This window comes from Panicum virgatum, chromosome 8N (genome assembly GCF_016808335.1).
Source record: "Panicum virgatum strain AP13 chromosome 8N, P.virgatum_v5, whole genome shotgun sequence".
Taxonomy (NCBI): Eukaryota; Viridiplantae; Streptophyta; class Magnoliopsida; order Poales; family Poaceae; genus Panicum; species Panicum virgatum.
In genome coordinates, this window is record NC_053152.1 from 38698407 (window position 1) to 38724391 (window position 25985).

At 47.3% G+C, this 25985-nt stretch overlaps 2 protein-coding genes across 6 annotated transcripts; one reads left to right on the top strand and one right to left on the bottom strand.

The window, feature by feature from the left end:
* Positions 1-5753: 5753 nt before the first annotated feature.
* Positions 5754-9046, top strand: LOC120685537 (F-box/LRR-repeat protein At3g59190-like). 2 transcript variants are annotated; one of them, XM_039967523.1, is made up of 5 exons: positions 5754-5899; positions 5980-6891; positions 7616-7777; positions 7865-8066; positions 8717-9046. In XM_039967523.1, the coding sequence occupies exons 2-5, from the start codon at positions 6001-6003 to the stop codon at positions 8782-8784; spliced, it is 1323 nt and encodes a 440-aa protein (XP_039823457.1). In that variant the 5' UTR covers positions 5754-5899; positions 5980-6000; the 3' UTR covers positions 8785-9046. The 2 variants fall into 2 exon arrangements, with proteins under 2 accessions (XP_039823457.1, XP_039823458.1); XM_039967524.1 differs by having other exon boundaries at positions 5757-6891.
* Positions 9047-9208: 162 nt separating this feature from the next.
* LOC120685538 (protein AGENET DOMAIN (AGD)-CONTAINING P1-like) lies at positions 9209-19445 on the bottom strand. 4 transcript variants are annotated; one of them, XM_039967527.1, is made up of 3 exons: positions 10148-11107; positions 10013-10073; positions 9209-9937 (listed from the first exon to the last, which is right to left on the bottom strand). In XM_039967527.1, the coding sequence occupies exons 1-3, from the start codon at positions 10286-10288 to the stop codon at positions 9423-9425; spliced, it is 717 nt and encodes a 238-aa protein (XP_039823461.1). In that variant the 5' UTR covers positions 10289-11107; the 3' UTR covers positions 9209-9422. The 4 variants fall into 4 exon arrangements, 2 of the variants coding, with proteins under 2 accessions (XP_039823461.1, XP_039823459.1); XR_005679613.1 differs by lacking the exon at positions 10148-11107 and adding an exon at positions 18389-19445 and having other exon boundaries at positions 9222-9937; XR_005679614.1 differs by lacking the exons at positions 9209-9937; positions 10013-10073; positions 10148-11107 and adding exons at positions 15985-17227; positions 17352-17448; positions 18389-19445.
* Between the last annotated feature and the right edge of the window lie 6540 nt (positions 19446-25985).

Sequence of the window (25985 nt, forward strand, 5' to 3'; positions counted from 1 at the left end):
GCTGCCGTCATGACCGCTGTAGCAGAAATAGCGGTGATATTAGTCGCTCCAGAGCATAGTTATTATTAGTACCGGATCGGAGATTGAACTGGTGAGGCCATCAGTCCACTGGTTCAACTTTAAAGAACCGGTTGAACCGCTAGTTTGATAGTTTCGGACTGGTGAATTGAACCGCCCACAAATACTTCAAATCGGTAATATATAATAGCACATCTACAGATAAACTGTTGAATAACATAATTATATTAACAGATTCCAGCTAATCTAGCCACAAGTCCACAAAAGATACTCCAAAATTACCATTTTGTGTGTTTGTAGTTGTTAACTCTGGCTAAAATATAATAATATAATGAAATAACAATGTTTCGTATTGCATCATTTAATTTAATAAATTTCATAAATTTTGGTGCTCTAGAGTTGTTTTAATAAATATACATGAAACGATAATCCATAGGGCTAGTTTAATTTGGAAAATATCCAAAGGGGGCAGATGTTGATGTTGCTCCCTCCCCTCCGTTCTAAATTATATTTCGTTTGACTTTTTTTTGACCCCAAGTTTAACCATTCATCTTATTCAATTAAATTTGTGTGGACATAATCAAATTTAAATCATTCTTGAAGAACTTCTATTAATAAAACAAGCCATAACAAAAGAAGTAATATTTTGTATAAATATTTTAGTAAAACAAGTGATTAAACTTGAGGTAAAAAAATTCAAATGAATTATAATTTAGAATGGAGGGAGTACAAGTTTAGAGGAGCAAATCATTAACTTCTAATTAAAACCACGCACCGCATCACACCATACCCAAATTTCTATGCTAGAAGTAATTAGATTTCTCATCTGCATATCCATATAGTATATATATGGAATAGAATAAATCAATAGAATTTCTCATCTGCATATCCATCTAGGATATATATGGAATAGATTTCTCATCACACCTCTCTAGTCTAGCTATAAAAACCAAACACATTGGTTCTCCTGGGGTATGCAGTATACGCACAGCCAACACTCGTCGACAATCACATACAGCCATGTCGTTCAGAAGGAAGAACCTAGTTGTCGCCGGCCTCCTCTTGGCCTTGTTGCTCATCGCATCATTCCATGAGCTCCCAGGAGCCAGGGCCTCATATTGTGAGTTCCCAGGGTCGTCGAACATTCAGCTCGAAATTTCTGTGAAACAAAAGAACTCTGCTATATCTAGCTAATAATTCTTCCAGAGATAGTTAACCTTAATTAATTTTCTTGTTGAGTTGAGCAGCAGGAGGAAGAGGGCTCTGCGACGTGAGCACGGGGCTCGGGTGCACGTCCGACGCGGTGTGCAGGGCCATCTGCAAGCCAAGGGCCAGAGGCGACTACGTCGATGCCTACTGCTCCAAGGATCGCCCCGCGCCCGGATGCGTGTGCCAACAGCTGTGCGGCGACGACGGGCGGCCATCGACGCCGCCGCTCGCCGCGGGAGGACGAGCGTCCGCCGCTGGAGAGGCCGGCGACGACAACGGTAGGCGCCGGATTGGAAGATAGGAGGCGTCGATAGATGGATGATAAGAAAGATTGTGGCTACTCTAAGGGATTTCAGTATCATAAATAAGATCACATAAGTAAATTTGATGATAGTGCAAGCGTATATTTTTTTAGTGAACTAGTGCATTCAAGATATTTTCTTAAATTATACAGTTCATTCCCTATGAATGCACATGCGCAAACTTTATTCATATAAACATCTTCAAAATTTTCGAGATTGACGAAGTTACTGTAGACACCCCGCAGTCGACAAAAACATCGTCTACCATGGAAAGCAGGCCCATCGATGGCCTCAGGCCAGCTGGGCGACGGAACAGGGCCCCCAACGGAGGGGGCTCCAAGTAGTTGGCCCAAGGCGCAGCTGAGCTCTCTACTATTGCCGCACGATGGTAGGATTACGCGAGTGAATCAACCAAATAGAACACAAACCGATCGCTGCTAGCTAGAGCTGGGCTACACGTGCATCCACCGGCTGCGATAGCAGGCCTGCGCGACGGCAACCTCGGTGGCCGCTTGGTGCCTACCGGCTACCACCTACGCTGCCCGCTGGACGTTAAGCGCTGGCCCCCTGGGAGGATGGAGGACCAACCAAAGAGTGCGTGACGCCCTGGAACACCACGCTCCACTCCACGGCAGGTATGGTGTTTTCATTTTCCAATCTCTTTATTATTTTACAATTATCGTTTGATATATTTCTAAATAGTGTTTGAAATAATTGATATTAAAGTTATATAATTGTATTAAAAATATATTCAATATATTTGATATATATTATTCTTATATATTTTAGGGCCTCATTTTGCATTTTTCCCTTGGGCCTCGAATTCCTGGAAACGGCCCTGATGGGAAGTTGAACCTAGAACCTGGGATGTTACTGAAACTCTGATAACCACTAGATTATATGCCCTTTCATATGACATTATTTATATTTCAGAAAGGAAAAAAATCCTTTTTATATCTGTGAATTATGGGACGATCGAGTCCGCGTTTCCTCCCGAGACGACAAAACCATGTGTTTGTACTTCTCAAACTCGCAATAGCGGACATACCATCTCCTTGACTGGTTTTCTCAAATGGTTTTCCTCCTTTTCTTTTATATTTATTTTGCTTGAATCTTTAAAAAAATCATAGTAAATCATATAAAAACTATAAAATAAAAAATCTATTTTTTTGGACTCCATATGACTAGACCTATGTACAGAACATATGATATGGTATACTATAGTACAAATTGTTTTTGTAGTTTTAGATATATATTTATTTGTAATTAATTCATAACTAAAGTTTTTGCGGTCCAATTACGATGAAAATTTTATGGTGTGCTAACTATTACATTCTTGAGCTGTAATAAAAATTTCACACTCATTGGATCATGCATGCGTGAGTTATAGATTTGTCTAGATAAACATTTAAAAAATCTTAGTAAATAACAAACAACTAATAAAATAGAAAAAAATCTATTTTTTTGGATCTCATGAGCAGATCTATATAGTAAACATATTATATGCAATAATTTAGTACAAAGTTTTTATTGTAGATTTAGATATATACATTTTTTGTAACTAATTCATAGCCATAATTTAGTGGGGAAGACAAACAACTCCTATTTCTAACAAAAGGGTAAAAGAAGGCAGGGAGGTAGGCAGAAGTTAGTTAGTCAAGATCTATCTAATGTTCTTTAAATTATTTATACCGTTTACTAGCATTTTATACTTTACACTTACCGTGTGTTTGGTTGTGGGACTAGTAGGGATGGGTTGGCTCCAACCCTCGTTTTGGGGTTGGCTCCAATCTCTATCATGGTTGGTTTGTATTTGGAGTCGGGGTTGGGTTGTTTCCATTTTTTGTTTGGTTGGAGGGATGAAAAAAAGGGGATGGATGGTTCATTTAACACCGTGAGCAACCGTGAGCTACTTCATGGTGGGTCCCACCTAACATAACCGGTCCCTTCTTCTTCCTCGGTTCCTCTCCCACTCTCTGTTCCGCCCAGCCCCCACGCCGCCCCGCTGGCAAAACTCGAGCCCGCCCCTGCGGGACCATGCGCGGCCCTCGCCGCAGCGGGCGCCGCCGTCCGCCCCCGCAAATCCTCAGATCTGAGGCGGCCACCCCGCCCTCCTCCAACGACCTGCCCCGCCCTCCTCCGCCACTCGTCGTCGCCGGATCCGCACGCGATCGAGCTCGTCGTTGCCGGATCCGCGAGCGACCGAGTTCGCGCCGCTGAAGCCCCGCCGCCGTCGCCCTACCTCCGATGCCCCGCCGACGACGCGCCGCAGCCCGGCCTCCGCCGCTCGCCGCCGTCGTCCGGCCGCCGACACGTCGTTGCGCGGCCTCCGCCGGCCCGCCGCCGTCGCCCAGTCTTCCCCGCTCCGTCTGCTCCGTTTGCAGCCGTCGGAAAAATGGGTCGGCTCCAGGGGGTTCGCTTTGTCTGTCGTTTTTTGAGGAACGAGATGAACCCGCATCTGAGAGGAATATTCCTCGAAGGGACCAACCCAACTCCCCTCGGATTGCATCCAAACAGCCGTAGGGGCGGGTCCAACCCAACCCACCTCGCCCGGGTCCAACCCAACCCACCTCACCCCAACCCTCAACCAAACACACGGTTAATGTGATTAGTCTCTATCTAGTTATTCCTAATACACGGGAGCACTATGCAAATGGCTGACAAATATGACTGTCAAGCCATCACATACATTTATACCCTCCTACCCCCTAACCGAACGTGGACGATTACGATGGCACTAAACAGGGTTGTCACCACTTGCAGGCTACCTCTACAAACCAAGGGAAAGGGCGACATACAGCAACACTTAACTAACTCAGACACCATGTCTACACTAGCAAGCGATACTCTAGTACCCCGCGCGGAGCCCCCACCGATGGACAGACAGCATACTAGAGCAAACATACAAATATTGGAGCATGTAAAAGTTAACTAGAACTAATTTTCTAACCAGGCAAAGCATATAGTAACAAAGTAAACTAATTATAAAATCTATGTCTGACGCAGCAGGGCATAAATCATACAAATACAAATAACTATAAGATAAGTCAAGTATACACGACTGAACATTACAAAGAGATCTAGTAGCGAACCCATACTTATTTCCTGAAGAATGTCCGGCGACTCGACAACTACTTCACCTAAGCTCCACTAACCTTAGAACTACTAAAGAGAGAAAGTGAGAGGAGTGCTTCTTGTCTTCTCTACCCTATTCTTACCCCCTCTCATATTTATAGGGGCGCTCAATGGGCTGCTTGCGTCTGGTTACTTGACACGTGGCACCCCAAAACGATCTTGAGAAGGCTGTAGGAAGCTTCCTGTAGAGGGGGTAAGTCGGTGGAGCCTGGCCCCACTCGTCCGACCACTACGGTTGGCCGACTGGCAGGTGGGCCCCACCGGCCCCCTCTGCTCTGGTGGCCTCCCACGTGTCCCCTTGTTCATTTTCCCAGGCGCCTAAACTTCTGGTAAGTTAGTTTGGTGCTGCATGTGGGCCATTTGATCCATGAGAGTCTGAATTGTGCGCCTAAAATAAAAATTTCATTCTCATTGGTTCATGCAAGCCTGAGTTATAGATTTATCTAGGTCTATTAATATTTATAGATTTATCTAAGTTATTAATATATTTAATTAGGTTTTTTCTAGACAAATCTATAACTCAAGAATGCATGATCCAATGAGCATAAAATTTTTATTACATTTCAAGAATGTAATGGTTAGACCACCATAAATTTTTTACCATAATTGGACCACACAAACTATAGCAACGAATTCATTATAGAAAAGTATAGATCTAAATATACATAAAAAGTTTTGTAAAAAAATATTTTATGTAATATATTCATTGCACGTGGAGTCCAACAAAATATTATTTTCTATTTTATGATTTTTATATAATTTACTATAATTTTCAAATATTTAGCCAAAATAAATATAAAAGAAAAGAAGGAAAACCACTTAGAGGAAATGGTAATATGTCCGGTATTGCGATTTCGAGAAGTCCAAATGAGTGGTTTTGTGGCCTAGGAAGAAAATGCGGACTCGTACCATAGTCTAGGAGGGTGAAAAGGATTTTTTTCCCTTTCAGAAATATACTCCTATCTTATATATTAAGTATGTGGGCTGAATTTGTACTAAGTTTAGGCCCAATCCAGCCCTGCAGCCACCGAGTGTATCTGCACTGCTACTAGTAGTTCGCTCTGCGTCTCTTCCTCTCCTTCATTTTTCCCTCCAGGCGGGCGGTTCGACTTCCTCGCCGCCGCCCACGCTGATACCCCGCCGCACATCGTTGTCATCGCCGCATCGCCGGTAGCCGAGTCGTATTGCTCTCTACCTGCTGCCGGCGGCCGAAGGGAAGGAACAACCCACCGTCGGTGAGGCGATCATAGGTTGCACGGATTTCCTCTTCCCATGTTGATCTCCGCTCTTTTTTTCCCCCTCCCGGCTCCCGCAGAACCGCTGTGGCGCACGCAACATGTTCGACGGAATGAGGAAGAAGGCGGCGGGGGCGGACTGCGAGGACCGCATCAGCGAGCTCCCGGACGCGCTGCTCCACCACGTGCTCTCCCTGCTGCCGGTGGACGAGGCCGTGCAGACGTCCGTGCTCGCCCGCCGGTGGCGGCAGCTCTGGAAGGGCATGCCCGCCCTGCGCCTCGTCGGTCCCAGGACGAGGTTCCCCAGCGCCGAGGATTTCGACAGGTTCGTCAACCGCCTCATCGCCGCCCGCGGCGATTCGCCTCTCGCCAGCTGCGAGATCGTTGCCTACCTTACCAGGGATGATTACGCCGGGGAGCCTGACGAGCCCGAGCCGAACGTACAATTCCAGTCGTGGATCCAGTACGCTCTGGCGTGCAGGGTTCGGGAGCTCAAAGTTGTCGGCGACCTTGTTGGCTCCGAGACGGAGCTCGTCGTGCCTCTCATCTCCCAGCACCTGACGAGCTTGGATGTTCACTCGGTGTTCTTGGACAAAGATTTTGTGGATTTCTCAAGCTGCCCTGTGTTAGAGGAGTTGAAGATGCTGGAGTGCGGCTTTTGGGTGCAGAACGTGTCATTTCCTTCGCTGAAGCGTATGTGTCTTGTTGAGTGCAACTTCTCCGAGGGTTACCGCGTTCGTATTTCTGCACCTAGTGTTGTTTCGCTGCGCCTTGATGATTGTAGAGGCAAGACTCCTTTGCTTGAAAGCATGCCGCTGCTTGAAACAGCGTCCATTGACCTTTCGTATGGGTGCAAGGATCAGTGTCGGGGTTGTGGTGGTGATGAAAGCTGTGAAGGTTGCCATGGCTATCCTGTTGGGAGTTATCAGAGCGTGCTTCTTAATAGTTTGTCCAATGCTGTCAATTTGGAGTTGAAAGATCAGCCTAAAGTGGTATGCTTCCCTTATATTGCACACTATGTCTATTCTTACTGTTATAGTGTTATTTGATATATGGTTTGGCATGCATAAGCACGTACTTAAACAACTTCTTTAGTTTTTCATTATCATTTTTTGGTGCTTTTACCGTCAGTAATTTGTGACATACTTTTTAGTTTGTTTCTGATGATTATGATAAATTATTCTTACTATATGGAGTTGTCCATTTCGTGCTCCCTACAATTGTTAGACTGAATAGCCCTTGTCAATTTCTTTAGGAGTTTATAACGTCAGCCATTGTGGTCAATATATCAATTTTTCAGATGCAGAAAAACTTAGAAAGACATGGGTTGTTAATACTTCTCTTTAATTAGAATGGCATATGGATTATGAACAATTCTCACTGCATTTGCATAAGTCAAAACTAGATGCTAACTATTGTACTTACCAATTTCCAATCAAGCCCTCGTACTATTGATTACTTTATGCTAGCCCTCGAATATTTAATTTGTTGAAGTGCACCCTTGGATCACTTCATTTATATATATGAATTTCCTATTTAGAGGCCTGATTCGACAAAATGGTATTCAGGGCCTTCAAGTGTACTTCTGTGTTTTTCCTATTTATATTTAGGAATTCATAAATGTCTACCAAAGTTTCTAGTAACCCCAGTTATTTCATTTCAAAAGCTGTAAATTCTGAGTTTCTGAAAATTATTGCTTCTCTGCAATGTGTACAGTATATCTACGAAAGGGATTTGGAATCCTGCCCCATATTTGGAAGATTAAAGACTCTTTTACTCGACATGTGGTGTAGGACTGTTGACATGCATGCACTAGTTCGCATTCTTCAGCACACGCCTATTCTTGAAAAACTCACTCTTCAGCTTCGCAGTGACGAGGTAGATTTTCTGTATATATGCTACCATTATACTAGTGAATGGGTCATGTATATTATATTGATCTTACTAATGTCTTGTGTCCTGTAGAACTTCTTAAATGCAGGCCGAGGTGAAAGAAAACATGTTCGCATTGCGCAATCATTTGTATGTGCACATCTTAAGGAAGTCAATATTGAATGTGAAGAAAAACTAAGGGTCAAGGATAAAGTCAGGCAAATTGTGAAGATCTTGAATAGAGGTGGCATACGTACTGAGCAAATCAGTTTCAAGAAGATCCCAAGGCCAGAAGGTTGTAAGTTAACTACTGACTTTATTCATGATTCACGTGTCTCTAATAAAAAAAACCCTGGAACCATGTTCTAACCAATATGTTCTAAGCTGTAATTACTCAAGTAGAGTATATAATAACACACTTAACAGTTTCATCCATATTCAAGTTATATTATCCTGAAGTAGAGCTGATGGATTCAGAATGGGTATTATTATCTCACCAGGAACATGGTGCTACTAATAGTTGAAATAGGTTTTGATGGTGCATTGGTGCCTATAAAATCTGTTCTCTTCTACTGATTACTTTCTGATGGATACAGCAGTTCTCATCTTCCAATACAGTTTACCTCTTCCATACTCCATTTCCTTGTTTCCGTCTCACTAAGAACCATTGATTGATGACTGTTTTCATTTTTTATGATTCTGTGCCCAATTTGCCTGTTGGGGATTGATGGTATGCTGCCATTTCCTGATGATCTCCCCTAATGACACCAAGGAAACTAGCATGCCGCCACTCTTCTGACTGAATGCTGAAGCTCTCTTGAACCTTGAGACCTGGCTGTTATGTAGTTCTCTGCTTGAAAAATCATATCCAATCAATCAGAAATTCCTATCTGATCAATGGATGTATCATATAATAGAACTGATAATGTGTTTTTTTTTGTGCAGGCTATCGTTTCCAAGTTGTATCACCTAGGGCCTTCGATGACAACTGGTCCGGTTCTGGTGGCGACTAAGGTGTATGTTCAGCCGTGATGTTAAGCCTGTCGTGTCGTTTGTGCAATCCTCTTTTAGTGGTGGCCCTGTGCAGGCTGTTAGTTTCATGGTGCCACTTTGCTAAACAACTTCCAGTCTGGTCTGTTGAGACATTACTATTTTGGTTTTGCAATTTCTCAGTGGACTGAAGACTTTCTCAATCAAATAGATGGCAAAATGTAAACTGACCATGAAGTTATCATTAGTATATATATGATTTATCTGGTTGGGTTTGCCGGTCAACCAATGGTTTGATAGCAGTAGCAAACAAGACCCACTGCGATGAATGTGATGATTGATAGCAGTAGCAAACAAGACCCACTGCGATGCTATATATGAAGAATACATAGCAAACCTACCGAAAAATTAAAGGATGCATACTAACCAAGCAGCGATGAGCCGATAGGTACAATCAGACTAGCAAATAGATGAATTTATCATGGTCCGCAAGTCTGGCCTTCATTTGCACCTTGTAGATGCACAAAAGGGAGTAATGACCCAGTAAGGGATTTCCTCATCAGCTGTTCAGCTCCAACGATAAACTACAGATAACCTAGTCCTGGAGCATTAGTTAAATGGGATAGATGTCAAGCTAGACACATCTAACGATTTACAAAGATCATGCATTTAGCAGCTTCGGTTGCAGCTCAGCCAAGATGCTGCTAAGCAGTCGTCGGGCATCATCACATGCTTTGTCAATGCTTCTGCCCTCCTCTTCCAGTCTTGAGAGCTCTGATTGTTCATGCTCTCTCTCCTCCTTAATCTTCTGTCCTTTCTGGCGAAGGTGCTCATGTATCTTCTCAAGCTCAGCTACAGCCTTATTATTTTCATCAAGCAATGAACTCAATTGGCTAAGGGAAGATATCTTCTCCAACTTCTGTGCTTCAACTGCATCTTTTTCTTCAAGAAGTTTGGTATATTGAGATTTCACCGCAGTCAATCTACTCTGGCAGCTTTGCACAACACATTCAACATTAGCCTTTAGTTTGGAAAGCATACTGTTCCTCTCTTTAAATGATGCCTCACTATCTGCTCTGCATGATGTCAATGTACTTTCCATTAAGCCATTGACTACAGTTGCATCCTGTGAGCTATGCTGACTAAACTTTTCTTTGGATCCTGTCTTTTCTGGCACTGCAGATCGTACAGCAATTGTCAGTTCAAATGCACCACCATGTTGATCAAATCAGTGTTAGAGCTACTACTTACATCTTTTCAAATGTGTAACATCCTTCCTACTTGAACCTGCTTGATTAGTCTGATCTGACACCTTCACATAAATTTACAATCAGAGCAGAAAATGCACATGAACAAGGAAAAACAAACATAATGAAGGGGACTAACATTATCAGAGGAATCATTGTTTCCATTAAATGCTTCTATAGGGTTTGTTTTTCCACTTTGGTTCCCAGGAAGCATCGTGTTACCAGATAGCAGGCAAGAACTGGGAGAATGGTTGCTTGCAGAACCTACAGCTGATACCATTTGCAGCAGCTGTGGTTCTCACTTTGCCTTCTTTATAGTGGAATATTTAGGATTCTGACTATGTTCTGTTAGCAATTCAATGGTTACTCTCATGGATGAGAGGATGACACTCAAGCTAGGGAAGTTTTCTAGTTTTTCTTCATTTACACTCACAATGCCATACCATCCAACGGGAGGGGTGGCTACATATTTATACAACCAGGCAGGGCACAAGCTAGCTGCCTAGTCCAAGATGCTCCTACTGTCCTACTGTCCTAGCAAACTGAAAGAGAAGATGTTGTCCTACCTAGATGCTAACTGCTGTCCTGCAGTCCAAGATGCTAAAGACTACAAGATGCTGCAGGGGTAGAAGAGATGATGCAGGGGTACAAGGGACCACAAAGACCAACAACAAAGACTTATCCATCATTCTCCCCCTAAGTCTTTTGCGTCGTCTTGTGGGAAGATTGGACCATCCCGGTCCTGGAGCAGAGCTCAAGAAACTTGATCCTCCCAAGAGGCTTGGTGAGAAGGTCCGCAATCTGGTCCTTGGTATTGATGTAGCTCGCCTTGATGCTCCTGTCCTCCAAGCAGCCTCGGATGAAGTGGTATCTCACCCGGATGTGCTTGCTCCGTTCATGGAAAACGGGGTTCTTTGCCAGGGCTAGGGCGGACTTGCTGTCCATCCTGAGCTCCACCACTCCAGTGTCTCTACCAAGTAGATCACTAAGCAGTCGAGCGAGCCAGAGCGCCTGAGTCGACGCGGTGGAGGCCGCTATGTACTCGGCCTCGCAGCTGGACAAGGCCACCACCTGCTGCTTGACCGACTGCCAGCTAACGAGGCACTCGCCGAGTAAGAAGAGGATCCCGCTAGTGCTCTTGCTGGTGTCGATGTCGCCGGCGTGGTCGCTGTCGCTGTACCCGACGAAGTGTGCCGCCCCAGGGCACCTCGGGTAGTGGAGACCGTGATCGAGAGTCCCTGCAACATAGCGGATGATCCTCTTCACGGCTTGCTGGTGTTCTGTCGTCGGTCGCTGCATGAACCGACTAACGTAGCCGACGGAGAACGCCAAGTCCGCCCGTGTGTGGGTGAGGTAACGGAGGCTCCCCACGAGTCGCCGGTACTGCATAGTGTCCACCTCCTCCGCTGTGCTGTCACGGCTCAGCTTCAACCGCTCCTCCATCGGAGTGAGGTCTGGGTTGCAGTCGGTGAGCCCAACTATCTCAACGACGCGCTTGGCGTAGGCGGTCTGTCGAAGCGTGATCCCGGAGTCGTCCTGGTGCACCTCGATCCCCAGGTAGAAGGAGAGAGGCCCCAGGTCTACTCATTTGAAAGGTGGCCTTCATCTCCTCCTTGAACGCCACCAGCTCCGCATCCTTGGTGCCGGTGATCACCAAGTCATCGACGTAGACACCCACCAGCAGGGCATTGCCTGCATTGCCCCGCCGGTAGATGGTCGCCTCGTGCGGGCTTTGCTCAAAGCCCATCCCCTTGAGCATGGAGTCCAGCTTGGCGTTCCACGCCCTCGGGGCCTGCCGCAAGCCATAGAGGGTCTTGCGCAGCCGTAGCACCTTACTCTCCTTGCCGGGGATCGCAAACCCCGGCGGCTGGTGCACGTAGACCTCCTCCTTCAAGTCGCCGTTGAGAAACACCGACTTGACATCCATGTGATGGACGCGCCAGCCCTCCTGGGCAGCCAGCGCAAGGAGAAGTCGCACGGACTCCATCCGTGCCACAGGAGCAAAGGCATCGTCGAAGTCGACCCCCTCCTGCTGCACGAAACCTCGTGCCACCAGGCGAGCCTTGTGCTTGACGATGGCGCTGGCTTCATCCCTCTTCAGCTTGAACACCCACTTAAGGGTGATCGCACGGTGACCGCGAGGGAGATCGGCAAGCTCCCAGGTATGGTTCTTCACAACCGCATCCATCTCCGACTGCATCGCGGCACGCCAGGCCACGTGTCCCTCGGCCTCTGTGAAAGACCGAGGCTCACCGTCGTCGCACGCGAGGTGCAATTGCGCCTCCAGGTCGTGAGGCACCAGACCCGGTGTCGGCTGATCGCCGAGAAGGTCCTCCATCGTGTGGTACCGCAGCGGCTCACCGTCGTGGTACGCATCGATGCGCTCCTTGTCGTGAGAGAGCGGAGTAGCGAACTCCACCAGGCTGTGCTCAGCATGAGCAGGTGCTGGAGTAGGCGTGCTCGGAGGAGTGGCTGTCGGTGCTGGAGTGCGTGGCGTCGCCGGCTGTGGTGGTGCAGCCGGAGTCGTAGCTGGAAAGCGTGGTGCCGCTGGTGTGGCGAGCGCTGGAGTCAGTGGAGGCTCGGGGATCGGAGTAGGCACGCTCGGTGAAGAGCTGCCTACTCCCCCAGCTCCCTCGAAGTGGACGTAGTCGACGGTGAAGTCGTCGTATGTCGGAGCCGAGCCGTCATCCACCGCCTTGTCCCACGCCCATCCTCGCCCTTCGTCGAACACAACATCGTGCGTCGTGCGCACATGCTGTGTCTCCGGGTCGAGAATGCGGTAGGCCTTCGAGGCCTCCGCGTAGCCGATGAACACTCCCGGAGTGTTCCTGTCGTCGAGCTTGCCGATGTGGCCAAGCTCCTTGGCAAACGCGAGGCAGCCGAAGACCCGCAGGTGGGAGACCGCCGGCTTACGCCCATGCCAAGCCTCATATGGCGTCATGCCATCGAGTGTCTTGGTAGGCGAGCGGTTGAGGATGTAGATGGCCGTCACCACCGCCTCTCCCCAGAAGACAGCCGGCATCCCCCTCTGCTTGAGGAGGGCTCGGGCCATCCCCACAACCATCTGGTTGCCGCTTGACGACGCTGTTCTGCTGCGAGCTGTACGGCGCGGAGTAGTGGCGTTGGATGCCCTTATCCGCGCAGTACGCCGCGAACTTGGCCGCCGTGAACTCGCCGCTATTGTCGGTGCGCAGCATGCGCAACTTGCGGTCGCTCTCCGCCTCCGCAGCAGCCTGAGCACGCCTGATGGCATCCGCAGCCTCTCCCTTGCTGCCGAGGATCAGCACCCACATGTAGCGGGAGATATCATCGACGAGCAGCAGGAAGTAGCGCCGCCCTCCTAGTGTGGCCGGTGTCACTGGGCCACACAAGTCCCCGTGCACGAGCTCGAGCCGCTCCCTGGCTCGGAAGCTCGCCTGCTGGGGGAAGGGGCGCCGCCTCTGCTTCGTCAGCACGCAGACGTCGCCGAACTGCTCCACGTGGTCGAGGCACAGGAGGACTCGCACCATCTCCTTGGCGCCGAGCCGCTTCAGGGCCTCAAAGTGGAAGTGCCCAAAGCACTCGTGCCACTGCCGTGCCACTGCCATGCCTCGTCATCCCTGCGAGCTGCAAGACAAAGTGGCTGGGCCACCCCTACGTGGAGGATGTAGAGGCGGTTCTTCCCTCGAACCACTCTGGCGAGAAGCTGGCGACGATGGTCCCAGATGCGGAGGACCCCGCTGTCGATCACCACGCCTCAGCCGCTCTCATCGAGCCGGACTTGGCGGTGAAGATCACGGAGCCCACGCACTTGTTCGCCACGGCGGAGGAGTCCCCAAACCTGACGGAGCCACCCACGTCGGTGTCCTAGTCGGAGAAGAACTCCCGTCGTCTGGTCATGTGGTGCGTGGTGCCGGAGTCGAGGTACCAGCCGTTAATCCTGTCGTCGTCGGAGCCGTTGCCGAGGAGGACTCGGGCACGCGGCTCGTCGAGGTGGAGTAGGATGGTGGCGGACGGTGCCGCCGGGTGAAGCTCCATGGCCCCGTGGAGCAAGAACAGAGCCGCCTCGTCATTCGGCTGGGCCTCGGCAATGTGGGCTTGGCCCCCACGCCTCCGCTGCGGGCAGTCCTTGGCCCAGTGGCCGGGCCTGCCACAGTTGTGGCAAGCGTCGTCTCGTGTTGCTCTGGGCCTATCGGCGGCGGCGCAATCGGCGCGCCCTCGTGCTCCGGCCTGGGCACCTCCGCGCCCCTTGCGCGGCTTGCCGCGCTTGCGGCCACCAGTCGAGGAAGAGGGCTCCGCCTTCTTCCTGTCACCACGCCGGGCCTCCCACTGCTCCCGAGTGAGGTGGAGCTTCCCTTCGATGGAGATACCTCCCGAGGGAGGTTGTGGCTCGTCGCTGTCGACGACCTTGAGGCGACCAATCGCCTCCTCGATCGTCATGGTGGAGAGGTCCAGCAGAGACTCGATCGAGCGAGCGGTCTGCCTGTACCTCTCGGGGACGCACCGAAAGAGCTTCTCGACAGCTCTCTCTGTCGTAGGTGTCGTCGCCGAACGTCACCATCTTCTGCAACAGAGTGTCAAGACAGAGAGCAAAGTCATCGACGTCTTCACCTGGCTTGAAGGCCAGGTTCTCCCACTCCTTGCGAAGTGCCTGCAGTGTGGACTTGCGGGCGCGGTCGCTACCGATGCGAGCTGCCGCGATGGCGTCCCAAGCCTCCTTGGCAGTCTCCTTCTGGGAAAGCGAGAACTGCATCTCGGGAGGGACTGCAGTGATGAGCGCATCCAACGCCCGACGGTCCTCATCGTAGTCGACGTCGTCATACTGGACGTCATCCCACATGTGCCGCACCTGGAGCCTCACCCTCATCACCGCGGCCCACTCGACGTAGTTGGACTTGGTGAGGGTAGGCCACCCGCCACCGGGACCAACGTCCCGGACCACCGCCTGGATGACATGGTAGCCGGGGGCGCCGCCGCCTCCCTGCGCGCCGCCGCCAGGAGCGCGCGGGCCCCTGGACCGTCGCCGGGCACGCCGTCCTCCGGGCCGCCGCCGTCGGGGTGGGCTGCTGCCCACCGCGTGGTCCGCTCCTGCGCCCTCTTCCTCTCCAGCTCCTCAAGGTCCCCGTCGGCGGTGGTGTCGCTGGCGATGGAGCCACTGAGGCTGCCGCGCAAGGTCTCAACCTCAACCTCCGCCGCACGCGCTGCATCTTCCGCCTCCTCTGCTTCGACCTCCGCCCTAGCTGCTGCCAACTCCGCTGCAGCCAGCCTGGCCGCCCTCGCCGCTGCTGCAGCGGCTTGAGCCGTCGCTCGCCTGCGCTCCTCTGCCGTGGCGAGCTCGGTGTCTCGCTGACACCGTGCGCTCGAGGCGACCGAGCGCTGAGACGGTGCGTCGGACATGGCACGCCTCCAAGGGGCTGCTGCGTGGAGTGGGGGATGGGAACAGGGAAGGAGAGGCAGCCGGAGCTACTGCTGTTGCGCTAGCTGCTGCTGGGAGTGGCTGGACTGCTTGGGAAGGAGAAGAACAAGAGATATCCAGTCTACAGAAAAGTACGGCTCTGATACCAGATGTTAGCAATTCAATGGTTACTCTCATGGATGAGAGGATGACACTCGAGCTGGGGAAGTTTTCTGGTTTTTCTTCATTTACACTCACAATGCCATACCATCCAACGGGAGGGGTGGCTACATATTTATACAACCAGCCAGGGCACAAACTAGCTGCCTAGTCCAAGATGCTCCTGCTGTCCTACTGTCCTAGCAAACTGAAAGAGAAGATGTTGTCCTACCTAGATGCTAACTGCTGTCCTACAGTCCAAGATGCTAAAGACTACAAGATGCTGCAGGGGTACAAAAGATGCTGCAGGGGTACAAGGGACCACAAAGACCAACAGCAAAGATTTATCCATCATGTTCATCATCACTAGAAGTCATCTCAACTGGTGATCTTGGACGTTTCCCAGACGCGGAATGCCACCTCAAGTCAGCCTGTCTCTATTGAAGTTTTGAAATATCAGAATGGAGCAAGCAAGTTGTAGGGTAGGATGCGACGCTGAAAACATTAAGACTAAACTAATCTATTCTACTGTAGCCACCAAAGTCTCTATTACTATTACTAGTTGAATGTCCTTCCACAGTTAAGAAACTGTATTTAATGCCCATTGTTGTGAACTACCGTGTGTTATAGCAATCTAGCAAGCCATGGTGCCATCTGCACCTATATCATAAGCAGCCTGGAAATAAAAGTACTAAAGAAAATAGCTTTTAATATAACATTGCAGGTTTCTTTTTCCAAAATAAGTTCATTTCTTCACAGACAAAAAATTATGAGCAATCCCAAGTAAAATGAGATAATGAAAGAACTAAGCATGAACCATGAATCTCATATAGGATACAATGCCAAAAAAAAAAATCCATGTACAGTTGCAATGAGAAGATTGACAGTGAAAGAAGACTAAAAAGAATCTCAGCATTTAGCCAATGTCCACAAAAAGGGTGACAAAAATGGCTATCCCATGAATTTCCTTGCATATATCTTGAAAAGTGAATCTACATAGCAAAAAAACAGCAAGTGCGATTCAAGGCACTAATGCACTATGATAATAGATACTTTAAATCTAATAAGTCTGAGAAAGAACAATGAAACCATACAATAGACTCTCATTAATTAAATAGTGAAAGAGAGATACGAACCCATGCAAATATAACACTTTTAAGAACCTTGTAAGTTACAATTCTAGGGGATGCGTTTCCAATTAATAAAACTACAAAAGAACCTTAACAGAAATAAGGCATGTTTACACCAATGAACAATGGGTACTCCTTAAAAGACGAAAACTGCAGACTGTTGCATGAATAAATTAGCTAGAATTTAAAGCAACTACTAGTACACTTTCAGAAAGAAAAGCATGGTGAGATCCATAGATTAATTAGCTAGGCATCAACTAAAATGGCTACCCAGCAAACTGTTGGACAAATAAATCAGCCATGTTTATGAAGTTTTCAGAACTAGTAACTGGTCAATAGACTGTAAATGTGACGAATGAACAAATGCATCATTCGCTTCTAAAAGGATTCTTTACACTTTAAAGCCATCTGTTTAGTAAAAACTATTTTATTAGTTTTTCTTATAATACAGGAGAACCAAATTGATCATCGACTTCTATTCTTCTAACTAAAAAAAGTTTTACTCCAAATAGACACATGCCACTTCTCCTAGTTCTTCTCACAGTACTAACAGATTCACCCTGTTCGGCTGCTCGGCAGCTGCGGCTGCTCGGCTGCTGCTGGCTGCTGCGGCGTGAGCGCAAAACCAGCCAAGAGCAGCCGGCCGGGCACCAGCAGACCACCAGCCGAACGGGGTGATTGTTTACACTAAGAATCCCGCAGGTATATGTACAAGCATCCAATCTCCATTTACTACAGAAGACAATCTAGAAGTTTCACGTAGTGGTAATTATTTTCCTACAAAAGTATGAGCAATGTAGATTTAGCCAAAGTGAAATATTCAGATACATCCTTTGCGAGTTTTGAAGCTAAGTAACCTGGATTAATACTAAAAGGAAAACAAATCACAATTAAGCCACACAACTTCTGGGGCATTCCTGATAGTTAATATAACCACATTATCCTTTCTCCTTTAGCTACACTGTAATAATTCAACAATTAGCAAGGCAAAACAGTAAAAAGAAACAAAAGCAATTGTAACAAAATTGTAATCATGGATTGATCATTTCAGAAGTTTCTCAAAAAAGTACTTGATATCATTTAACAACAATACAATATAATTACCACAAAAGAACACATTTCTTCAAAATTCTCATGCGAATTTCAACCATACTACCTGGTTGGTAGGGATGTAAATAGATCGCATACGAACGGATATTATTGATATCGTATTTGCTTTAATATTTTTGTTCGAATACGGATAGTGCTAGTTTTTGCCGGATAAGATTGCAATGGATGTCGACATCATAAAAATGTAACTTTTGAGTATTCGGATACGGATCGGTTACGGATATTGAATACTCGAAATCAGATATGGACGGATAAAAACCCTTCCAGACCGGATCGAATTCGAATACAGTCGGAAAATTTCCGTACCATTTACATCCCTACTGATTGGTGGTTCGACGCATCAAAATTAAGGAAATAAATTATTATTTCTGTATTTCAGTTCTAATTAAAATTGAGATTTTGAGGGGATCGGACCAATAACATCGTCTCCCATCAGAACCACTGCAATCCATTCACCGCAAAAACAAGGAACTTCACAGTTTTTTTTAGAACAGAACTTTACAGTTACATATCTACTAATCTACATCATCAACATGACTTTATGGCAAATAGCATGAAATGCAAAGCTAGAGAGGATGGCTACGAAATGGAATTTTTGCTGTATTACCTCAGTACTCGCAACGCTCCAGTGACTCATCCCACTCATGCCGCGGCCGGAGCAACTCCAGCACCTTGATCACCACCTGCTCGGCCTCCTTGCCATTGACAATCACCTCATACTCATCACCCTCCCCGGACATTCCTCGCACCACCCCAGGAGACCATGCCCCGTTGCAGTACGCCTCCACCGCAGAGCCAGGCGCAATCTGGAAACCGTCCTCCCATGCCCAATGCCGCTCCACGGCCGGTCGGATGTACTGCCAATGCAGATACTCCATCACCTTATCCCCTTCCTCCTCCTCATCGGAATACTCCACAACGTAGCTAAGCCCATCGACCGCCTTCGCCACCGTGGCAGGGAACCAGGAGCTGCCATACGGCTCCCGGTCCCTCACGGCCTCGATCTTCTCCCCGGCCTCGTAGACCCTGACCGCGCGGGCCGGCTGGATGGCGATGGCGGTCTGCGAGGGCACCCACTCGCCGCCGACGTAGTCGCGGCGGGGGCGGACATAGTGGCGCGGGACGGTTATCACCTCCCGGGTGATGGGGAACGCGACGGTGACGGACTCGGCAGCGCCGGGGGGTGGCGGGGCAGGGGAAGACGACGCCGGACCACCAGCCCCTGCGGTGGAAGTGGAACGCATCGACGACGTCGTGGGTGCAGAAGCGGCGAGGGGTCGGCGGCCGCGGTGGCCGCGGGCGGACGTGCGAGGCGGCGACGGACTCGGCGGGGGCGCCGCCGCCATCGGCCGCGATGTGGGAGTAGCCTGAGTAGGCGACGGTGTAGCGGGCGGCGCCGGGGCCGTCAAGCTCGGGCTCGAGGCGGACAACGGTGGCCTCGACCCAGGCGCCGTGGAAACCGGCGTCGTCGACGAGTACCTCGACCTCGGCGCCGGGGGGGCAGTGGAGGCGGCGGCAGCGGCGGCGGCGGCTCCTGGGCAGTGGACGGCGCTGCACCGGCGGCGGACGCGGGGCGCTTCTCCTTGCTCGGCGCGCTGCCGAGCTGGGCAGTGCGCGCCGTCGAGCTGCCGGCGGCCATGGGGAAATGGGGGGCTTTTTGGGGCGGCGGAGGCGGACACTGACGGGCTTCAAGCCTTGAAGACTTCAAGTCTTCGACAGTAAGCCAGCTGCCAGTCTGGGGGTCTGGTTTGCCTTTTTCAATACTCCACGTGCAAATTGTAAGACGACCATTTTTGGATCCACAAAATGCTCACTTTTCTTTTCGGCAAAAAAAGGTTGTGTGAACTGAATCCTCATTTTTTTGCGACCTCATTTCATTTTAACAATTTTGCATGTAGTAACAGATAAAGGCATTGCTCCAATCTTTATATTTTATCATAAAATAAATCCATCTTATACCTATGTTATGATGTAATTCTTTTCGAAGACACAAACTGCATATACCATAATAACAAAACTTACCAGAGCAACCTACCCACCTGAATGCTCGTCTGACAAAATCTTTAGTATTGAAACAAGCATTTATAATTACGCACTCCACACCTGTCCTGTTTGGATTGCACATGGCTAATTTTTAGTGGATTTGGATGCCAAATGGGTGGATTAAATGTGGGCTAATTGAGGGCTAACTTGCTCGGATAATGGCTAACTGGTGATTAAAGACCATTAGCCCTATTTAGCCCAAAATTAGCACCAGCCCATTATTATATCTAGGGCTAATTTTTAGTCTCTCAAATTTAGTTTGTTCAACCCTTTTTGTACGTACTCTCTCCATTCCAAAAAAGGCGGTTCATTTAGCCTCTAAAAATTATTCCACAAACACTGTTCATCTAGCACTGAGACCATCATAAAACTCTCTCCAATTCACAAAGTCAAGCAACCTGTTCTCGTGCCCCTCAGGCGGCCAGGCCAAAGAACGAAGGTTAATGTTGCTCCTGTACACTACAATGTTGATTTTTGTTGGTGGACACTATTCAATCTTATCTTTGCTCATGGACACTCTTCAAGTATGTATATTTGCTATAACACACTTTAGATAATATACTAGTCATTTTTAGCAAGAAGGAGGGAGAAAAGCTTCAAAATGACGAAAATACCCCTGGCTCCAACCCTAGTCGGTTCAACCCACCCCCACCCCCACTCGTCTGCCGCACCCCCACCCCCACCGCCACCCCGTCAGGGGCAAGGGTTGCCACCGCCGCCGCCGACTCCTGCAGAAGCGGCCCTCGACCGCCGGCCTCCTACAGAAGCAGCCGATCGACCGGCCCTTGCAGAAGCGGCCCTTGACCACCGCCCGCCAGCAGGCTGCCGACCTCCTGCACAACACAACTATAAAAACTAATTAACAGCGACCTTTTTTAGGAGCTCTAAGGTAGGCACAAAAAATAACCACCTCTGTTAGTGCCCAACATTAACAGAGGGGTTATTTGTTATTAACTAAGGCGGTTATGGAAACCGCCTCTTAAAATACATTAACCAAGGCGGTTATGTTTAACTCGACCGCCTCAGTTAATGCCCTTATTTTCAGAGGCGAACACGTTATAGATGTTCGCCTCAGTTAATAGACTAGCCCACTTAAAGCCCATATTAGCCGTTTCGCAAACTCTAACCCTACTCTCTCTACCTTCTCCCTCTCCCGGAGCAGCGGCGGCCGCCCCTCTCTCCCATCTCCCTCTCCTCCACTGCCGCCCCTCTCTCTACCTTCTCCCTCTCCCCAAGCAGCATCGGCGGCTGCCCCTCTCTCCCTTCTCCCTCTCCATCTCCCTCTCCTCCGCCGCCGCCCCTCTCTCTACCTTCTCCATCTCCCCGAGCAGCGGCGGCAGCTCGGATCCGTCGCCCAGGGGTCGGATCCGGTGAACAAGGGCCGGATCCGGTGAACAGGGGCCGGATTCGGCCTTCCCCCGCAGCGGCGGCTTGGATCCGCGAGCAGGAGGGGCGTGCGGGTGGGCCGCGCTCAGCGGCGGCGACGACAGTGTCAGCCGCGGGCGGGCCGCACTCGGCGGTGGTCGCGCTCGGGCCGGTTGCTGACAAACACGGCGTATGGCGGGGCAGACGCGGCGGCCACGCAGCGGGTGGCGGCGGACAAACACGGCGGACACAATGGACGAACGCAACGGGCGGATGGCAAGCGGCGGCGGGTTGGGCTTGGCGGGCCCATCCTTTTTTTTGTTTTTTCAGTTCCATTAACAGAGGCGGTTGCGCAACCACCTCTTAAAATGTCGTATGTTTAGAGACATTTGCTCTGAGGCGGTTGCCTTTGACCGCCTCTGAAAATATTTTTCGACCACCTCTGAAAAAGAATATTGCAGTAGTGCAAGGCGCTGCCCAACCTGGCCTCCTGCACAAGCAGCTGCCCGACCGGTCCCTGCACTCGCCCCTGCAAAAGTCACTGTTCGAGCTATCGATCTGCACCAACAGGAATTAACTAAGCGAATCACCATGGATTTACCCAAGAAATCCAACCTTTGATGGGTTCCTGCAGGGTATGTGTTCAATCGACCAGGCATTTGCATTCTATGATTTATGTTTAGGGATGAATGTTTGCATATGGGTTACAATTTAATTTTTTCTTTACTTTGCATTCACATATGTGTAGGATGGATCGTAGCTCGGCTTGTCGAGTTGTGATTCAGGTTCCTGCATATGTGGAGCAGCCTGGGAGTATCATATCACTAGCAATAACAGAATTATTATAGACAAGGACACTACAAATTGGGTTGATTTCTTGGCTGAGCTAGATGCAACAGTCAAGCATGGTGAGTAGCAAGAGTTGCATATCATTCTTGGACAAAGCTTGCAATGAATATGTGCGGATTGCTTCTGATGCTGCACTGGTTGAGGCATTTTCTCAGTGCTAGTAGATAAGGAGGCTACCACTACAAGTGATTGTTCATGACCTTGAACCTTCTAAAGAGGTTCTTCCTTCTGCTAACCTAGAGAGTGCTCTAGTTGTTGCTTGTGTCGAGCCATCTCCCATTCCTAGTAATAAAGAACTAGACCTAAACAAGCCACCATCTTGGGGGAGAGGATGACGAAATCGAATATGTTGGGGTGGAGGATGAGAAGGAGAAGTATAACGATTTAATAACAGACGATGGAGTTATTATTGACCCAAATTATGTTCCTAATTCCGATGAGGAAGATAGTGATGATGAGTTGACTGTGGATGATGAGAAGGGATGTGAAATGCATTTCACGTCACTGATGTAGAAAATCCTAAGATAGAAGTTGGGGTTACGTTTGAAGATGAGTTATGTTCTAAGAGATGCATTATACAATATGCAATCCTTAATAAAGTTGAACTTGCAGTGCCATATAGTGAGGCTGGAAGGTATAGAGATAATATGGAGAAGTGTTTCAAAGGCATTTGTGGCCTGCGTCAAGGGTGTATGGAGTTGAGCTTTTTTAAGCACACTACAACAAAATGAAGGAAGCATGTCCAAAGTCAATGAAATGGATTGAGTAAAACCACAAGCACTTGTGGGCTAGGAGTATGTTTTCTACCTACAGCAATGTCGATTATGTTACAAAAAACATTGCAGATGCATTCAACAATTGTATTAGAGATGAAAAGCCACTTCTTGTCGTTGATCTTATGGATAGGATTAGGCATATGATAATGGAGAGATATTTCACAAGGGCAAGAATTGCTGAAAAGTTAACAGGGAAGTTCCTTAAAAGTGTTGTGAAAGAAGCGAATGACAAGAGTAGGAATTTGAAGTACAAACCGCACAAAAGTCATCCATTTATTTGTGAAGTGAGTGGAGTTGACAAAGATCTAAGAGTTTGGAGACACATTGCCAAAGCTCATGAATGCTCTTGTAAGAAATGGCAAATGAGAGGCATACCTTGCTCACATGCTATCAGCTACATTGTTTCTCGGAGAGAGTTAGACCTAGAGGATTTTGTAAGCGCATATTATTCAGTTTAGATGTTTAAGGCATCTTATGCTAGTTGGGTGCGAGGATTGGCTGAGAAGAGCCTTTGGAAGAAGGTGAACATGACACTACTACTGGGCATAAAAATTGAAGTGCATGTGCTGTTTAATTTTACTTTTGAATATGGATGAACTTGTATGGCTTAACATGTATGGTTTTGAACCTTATCATGGCTGCCAGCATGTATGGATATTGACCATTGCAATGCCTCTGAAATGTATGGATATTGAGTCTTGTCATGGCTTTGAAATGTATGAATTATGAAACTTAGAATGACTATCAAGGTCTATGGATTCTTCAATCAATATTTTATTATGCTTTGCATGACTGTGTAATTTTATTATGTATTTATGTATATACAATGTGACTGACTTCATTCATGTTCATTTATGTCGGTTTATTGCCTTCGGACAGTGCTATTGAGCAGCTTGGCATTGTACGGGTATTTTGGTCATATTACTCGTTTTTTCTCTCCTCTAAACTAGGAAATCATTATTTTAATGAATAAAGTGTCTTATAGCAAATATGCATACATGAATGAGTAAAGACAAGATTGAGTAGTATCCACCCAGCAAAAACCAACATTATAGAGTGCTCAGGAGCAAAATTACCTAACAACGAAATGGAAGCTGAATAGTCTAATGCTGAACAGCTATGACATTTAATGTTGTACTTGAGTTATATATGGACTCGATGATCCATCCGAGCTTGCAAAAGCAAATTAAGGATACTAAATAGCGGTATCAAGGACATTTTACGATCTTAATATTCTATCTGAGATTTACTAAATGAACAGTCTTTTGTGGGATGGAGAGATTATGGTGTTATTATTGGAGGTGGCTTATATTTGAGTACATGCAGGTGCTATGCTCTGGTGCTTTTATGGCTATTAATTTCATGGCCTAGTATTTTAGTTCACATTTCGCTTTAATTGATTGCTAGGCATACCATTTTTAATTTATTTTGATATATTTTGGATCAATTCAATAACCCAAAACAAATGTAACTTGCATCCCTACTTGTTTATAGTTATTAACAAGTTTGGTGGCTTGTTGCCATATATAGAAATTAGGAGTAAGGTCAATCTCAATGGAGGTTTCCTGGAGAGTTTCATACATAGTATTAAATTCTATGCCACATGATTAATTTTAGCTAATATGACAAGAGGAGGGGGAGTTTCATGGATGAGAGAGAAGTTTTATCTCCATGAAACTCACTCGGTACAATTACCTACTCCTTCCATACTCGAAAGGAATGTCGTTTTGGACAGCGAGACAATCTCCAAAGCTTAACTTTGACTTCTTATTTTTTAAAAAATATTTATCGCATAGTGATATATTTATATTTTTATGAAATTATTTTTCAAGACAAATCTATTCATATGATTTTTGTATTTTGAACCACGACGAGTGAAAAGTTATTCATGACTTATATTCTCAATGTTTGACCAAAATCTTGTCCAAAACGATTTTCTTTTTTGAGTATATACATACATATTGTCTATGAAATTGTTTCAGTATTATATTTGTCAATGCATGAAATCGCACATTAGATGGCAACACCCATTTACTTTTTATTGGCTTGTGTCCATTGGTTTCCTTTGGACCACATCTTCTCCTTTTCATTTCTTTTTTGTGTTTTTTCATGTTTTTTCTATGCTCATGAAAAATTTAATAATAAAATTAGGCTTGTGCTGAAATACTTTTAGAGTGGTTGTCTCTCTCGGGGAGTTTGTTCGAGATGAGATAAAGAAACGAGTTTAGAGATGACTCAAAAAATTTCGAAGGGGCTAGAGCGCCCAAATCCGCTATATATTGACACGGGTTTGCCCATTCTATAATATTAGAGTAGGGAGTACTAAACTGCCACTAGTACTAGTACAGCTTGTGGCGTGCTAGCGCGCGTACTCTTCTTCTGCGAGACTCCATCCAAATCCACCACTTACTCGTTGGATGGTGTTCCATTCTGTTATCTTATACTATGCTGCCTTCTTCAATTCCATTCTTCGCTTTTTTGCCATTGTACTTTCCAATCAAATTGATTATAAGACTCATAAGGATCAATTTTATACGAAGATCCCATTGTGTTCCAGAAGCTCGTAACATTGGGCCCGATAAGCCCCAATACAGTTTCTTCTCCGCTAATAAAACCGATTCCTTCAACTCGTTCTAAGAAAATAGGATTCCATGTAATGAGTTGTTGATATTCAACAACCCCTTGTAAAAAATAATCATAGAAATCTAAACGCTTATCCATCCATCCACAGCTACTCGTCGACATAAGCCAAGAGGCAAATCTTGTGCCACTCCACCGGGTCGTATGAAACTGGCATGCATCCTAGCTCCCGGAACTCTTTCATAGAATTCCAACAATTTCTCCCGCTCCTCAAAAGCCCAAAGGAACGGAGTTGATGCTCCCACATCCATAGCATGAGTTGTTGAAGCAAGTGAATGATTTGAAATTCGAGTTATTTCATAGAACAACACTCGTGTATATTGAGCTCGTAATGGTATCTCACAATTCAAAAGTCTCTCTACGGCTGAAGAATGAGCACATTTTTGGGCCATCGTAGAAACATAGATAGGGTCAATGACAGAACAAATAATTAAACTTTTACTACAGCTTTTTCGTACACGTTCACTTGCATCACATACACAAGTGCTCTCTGAACCGTGCAATAAGGCCACCCACACTGTGCAATAAGGT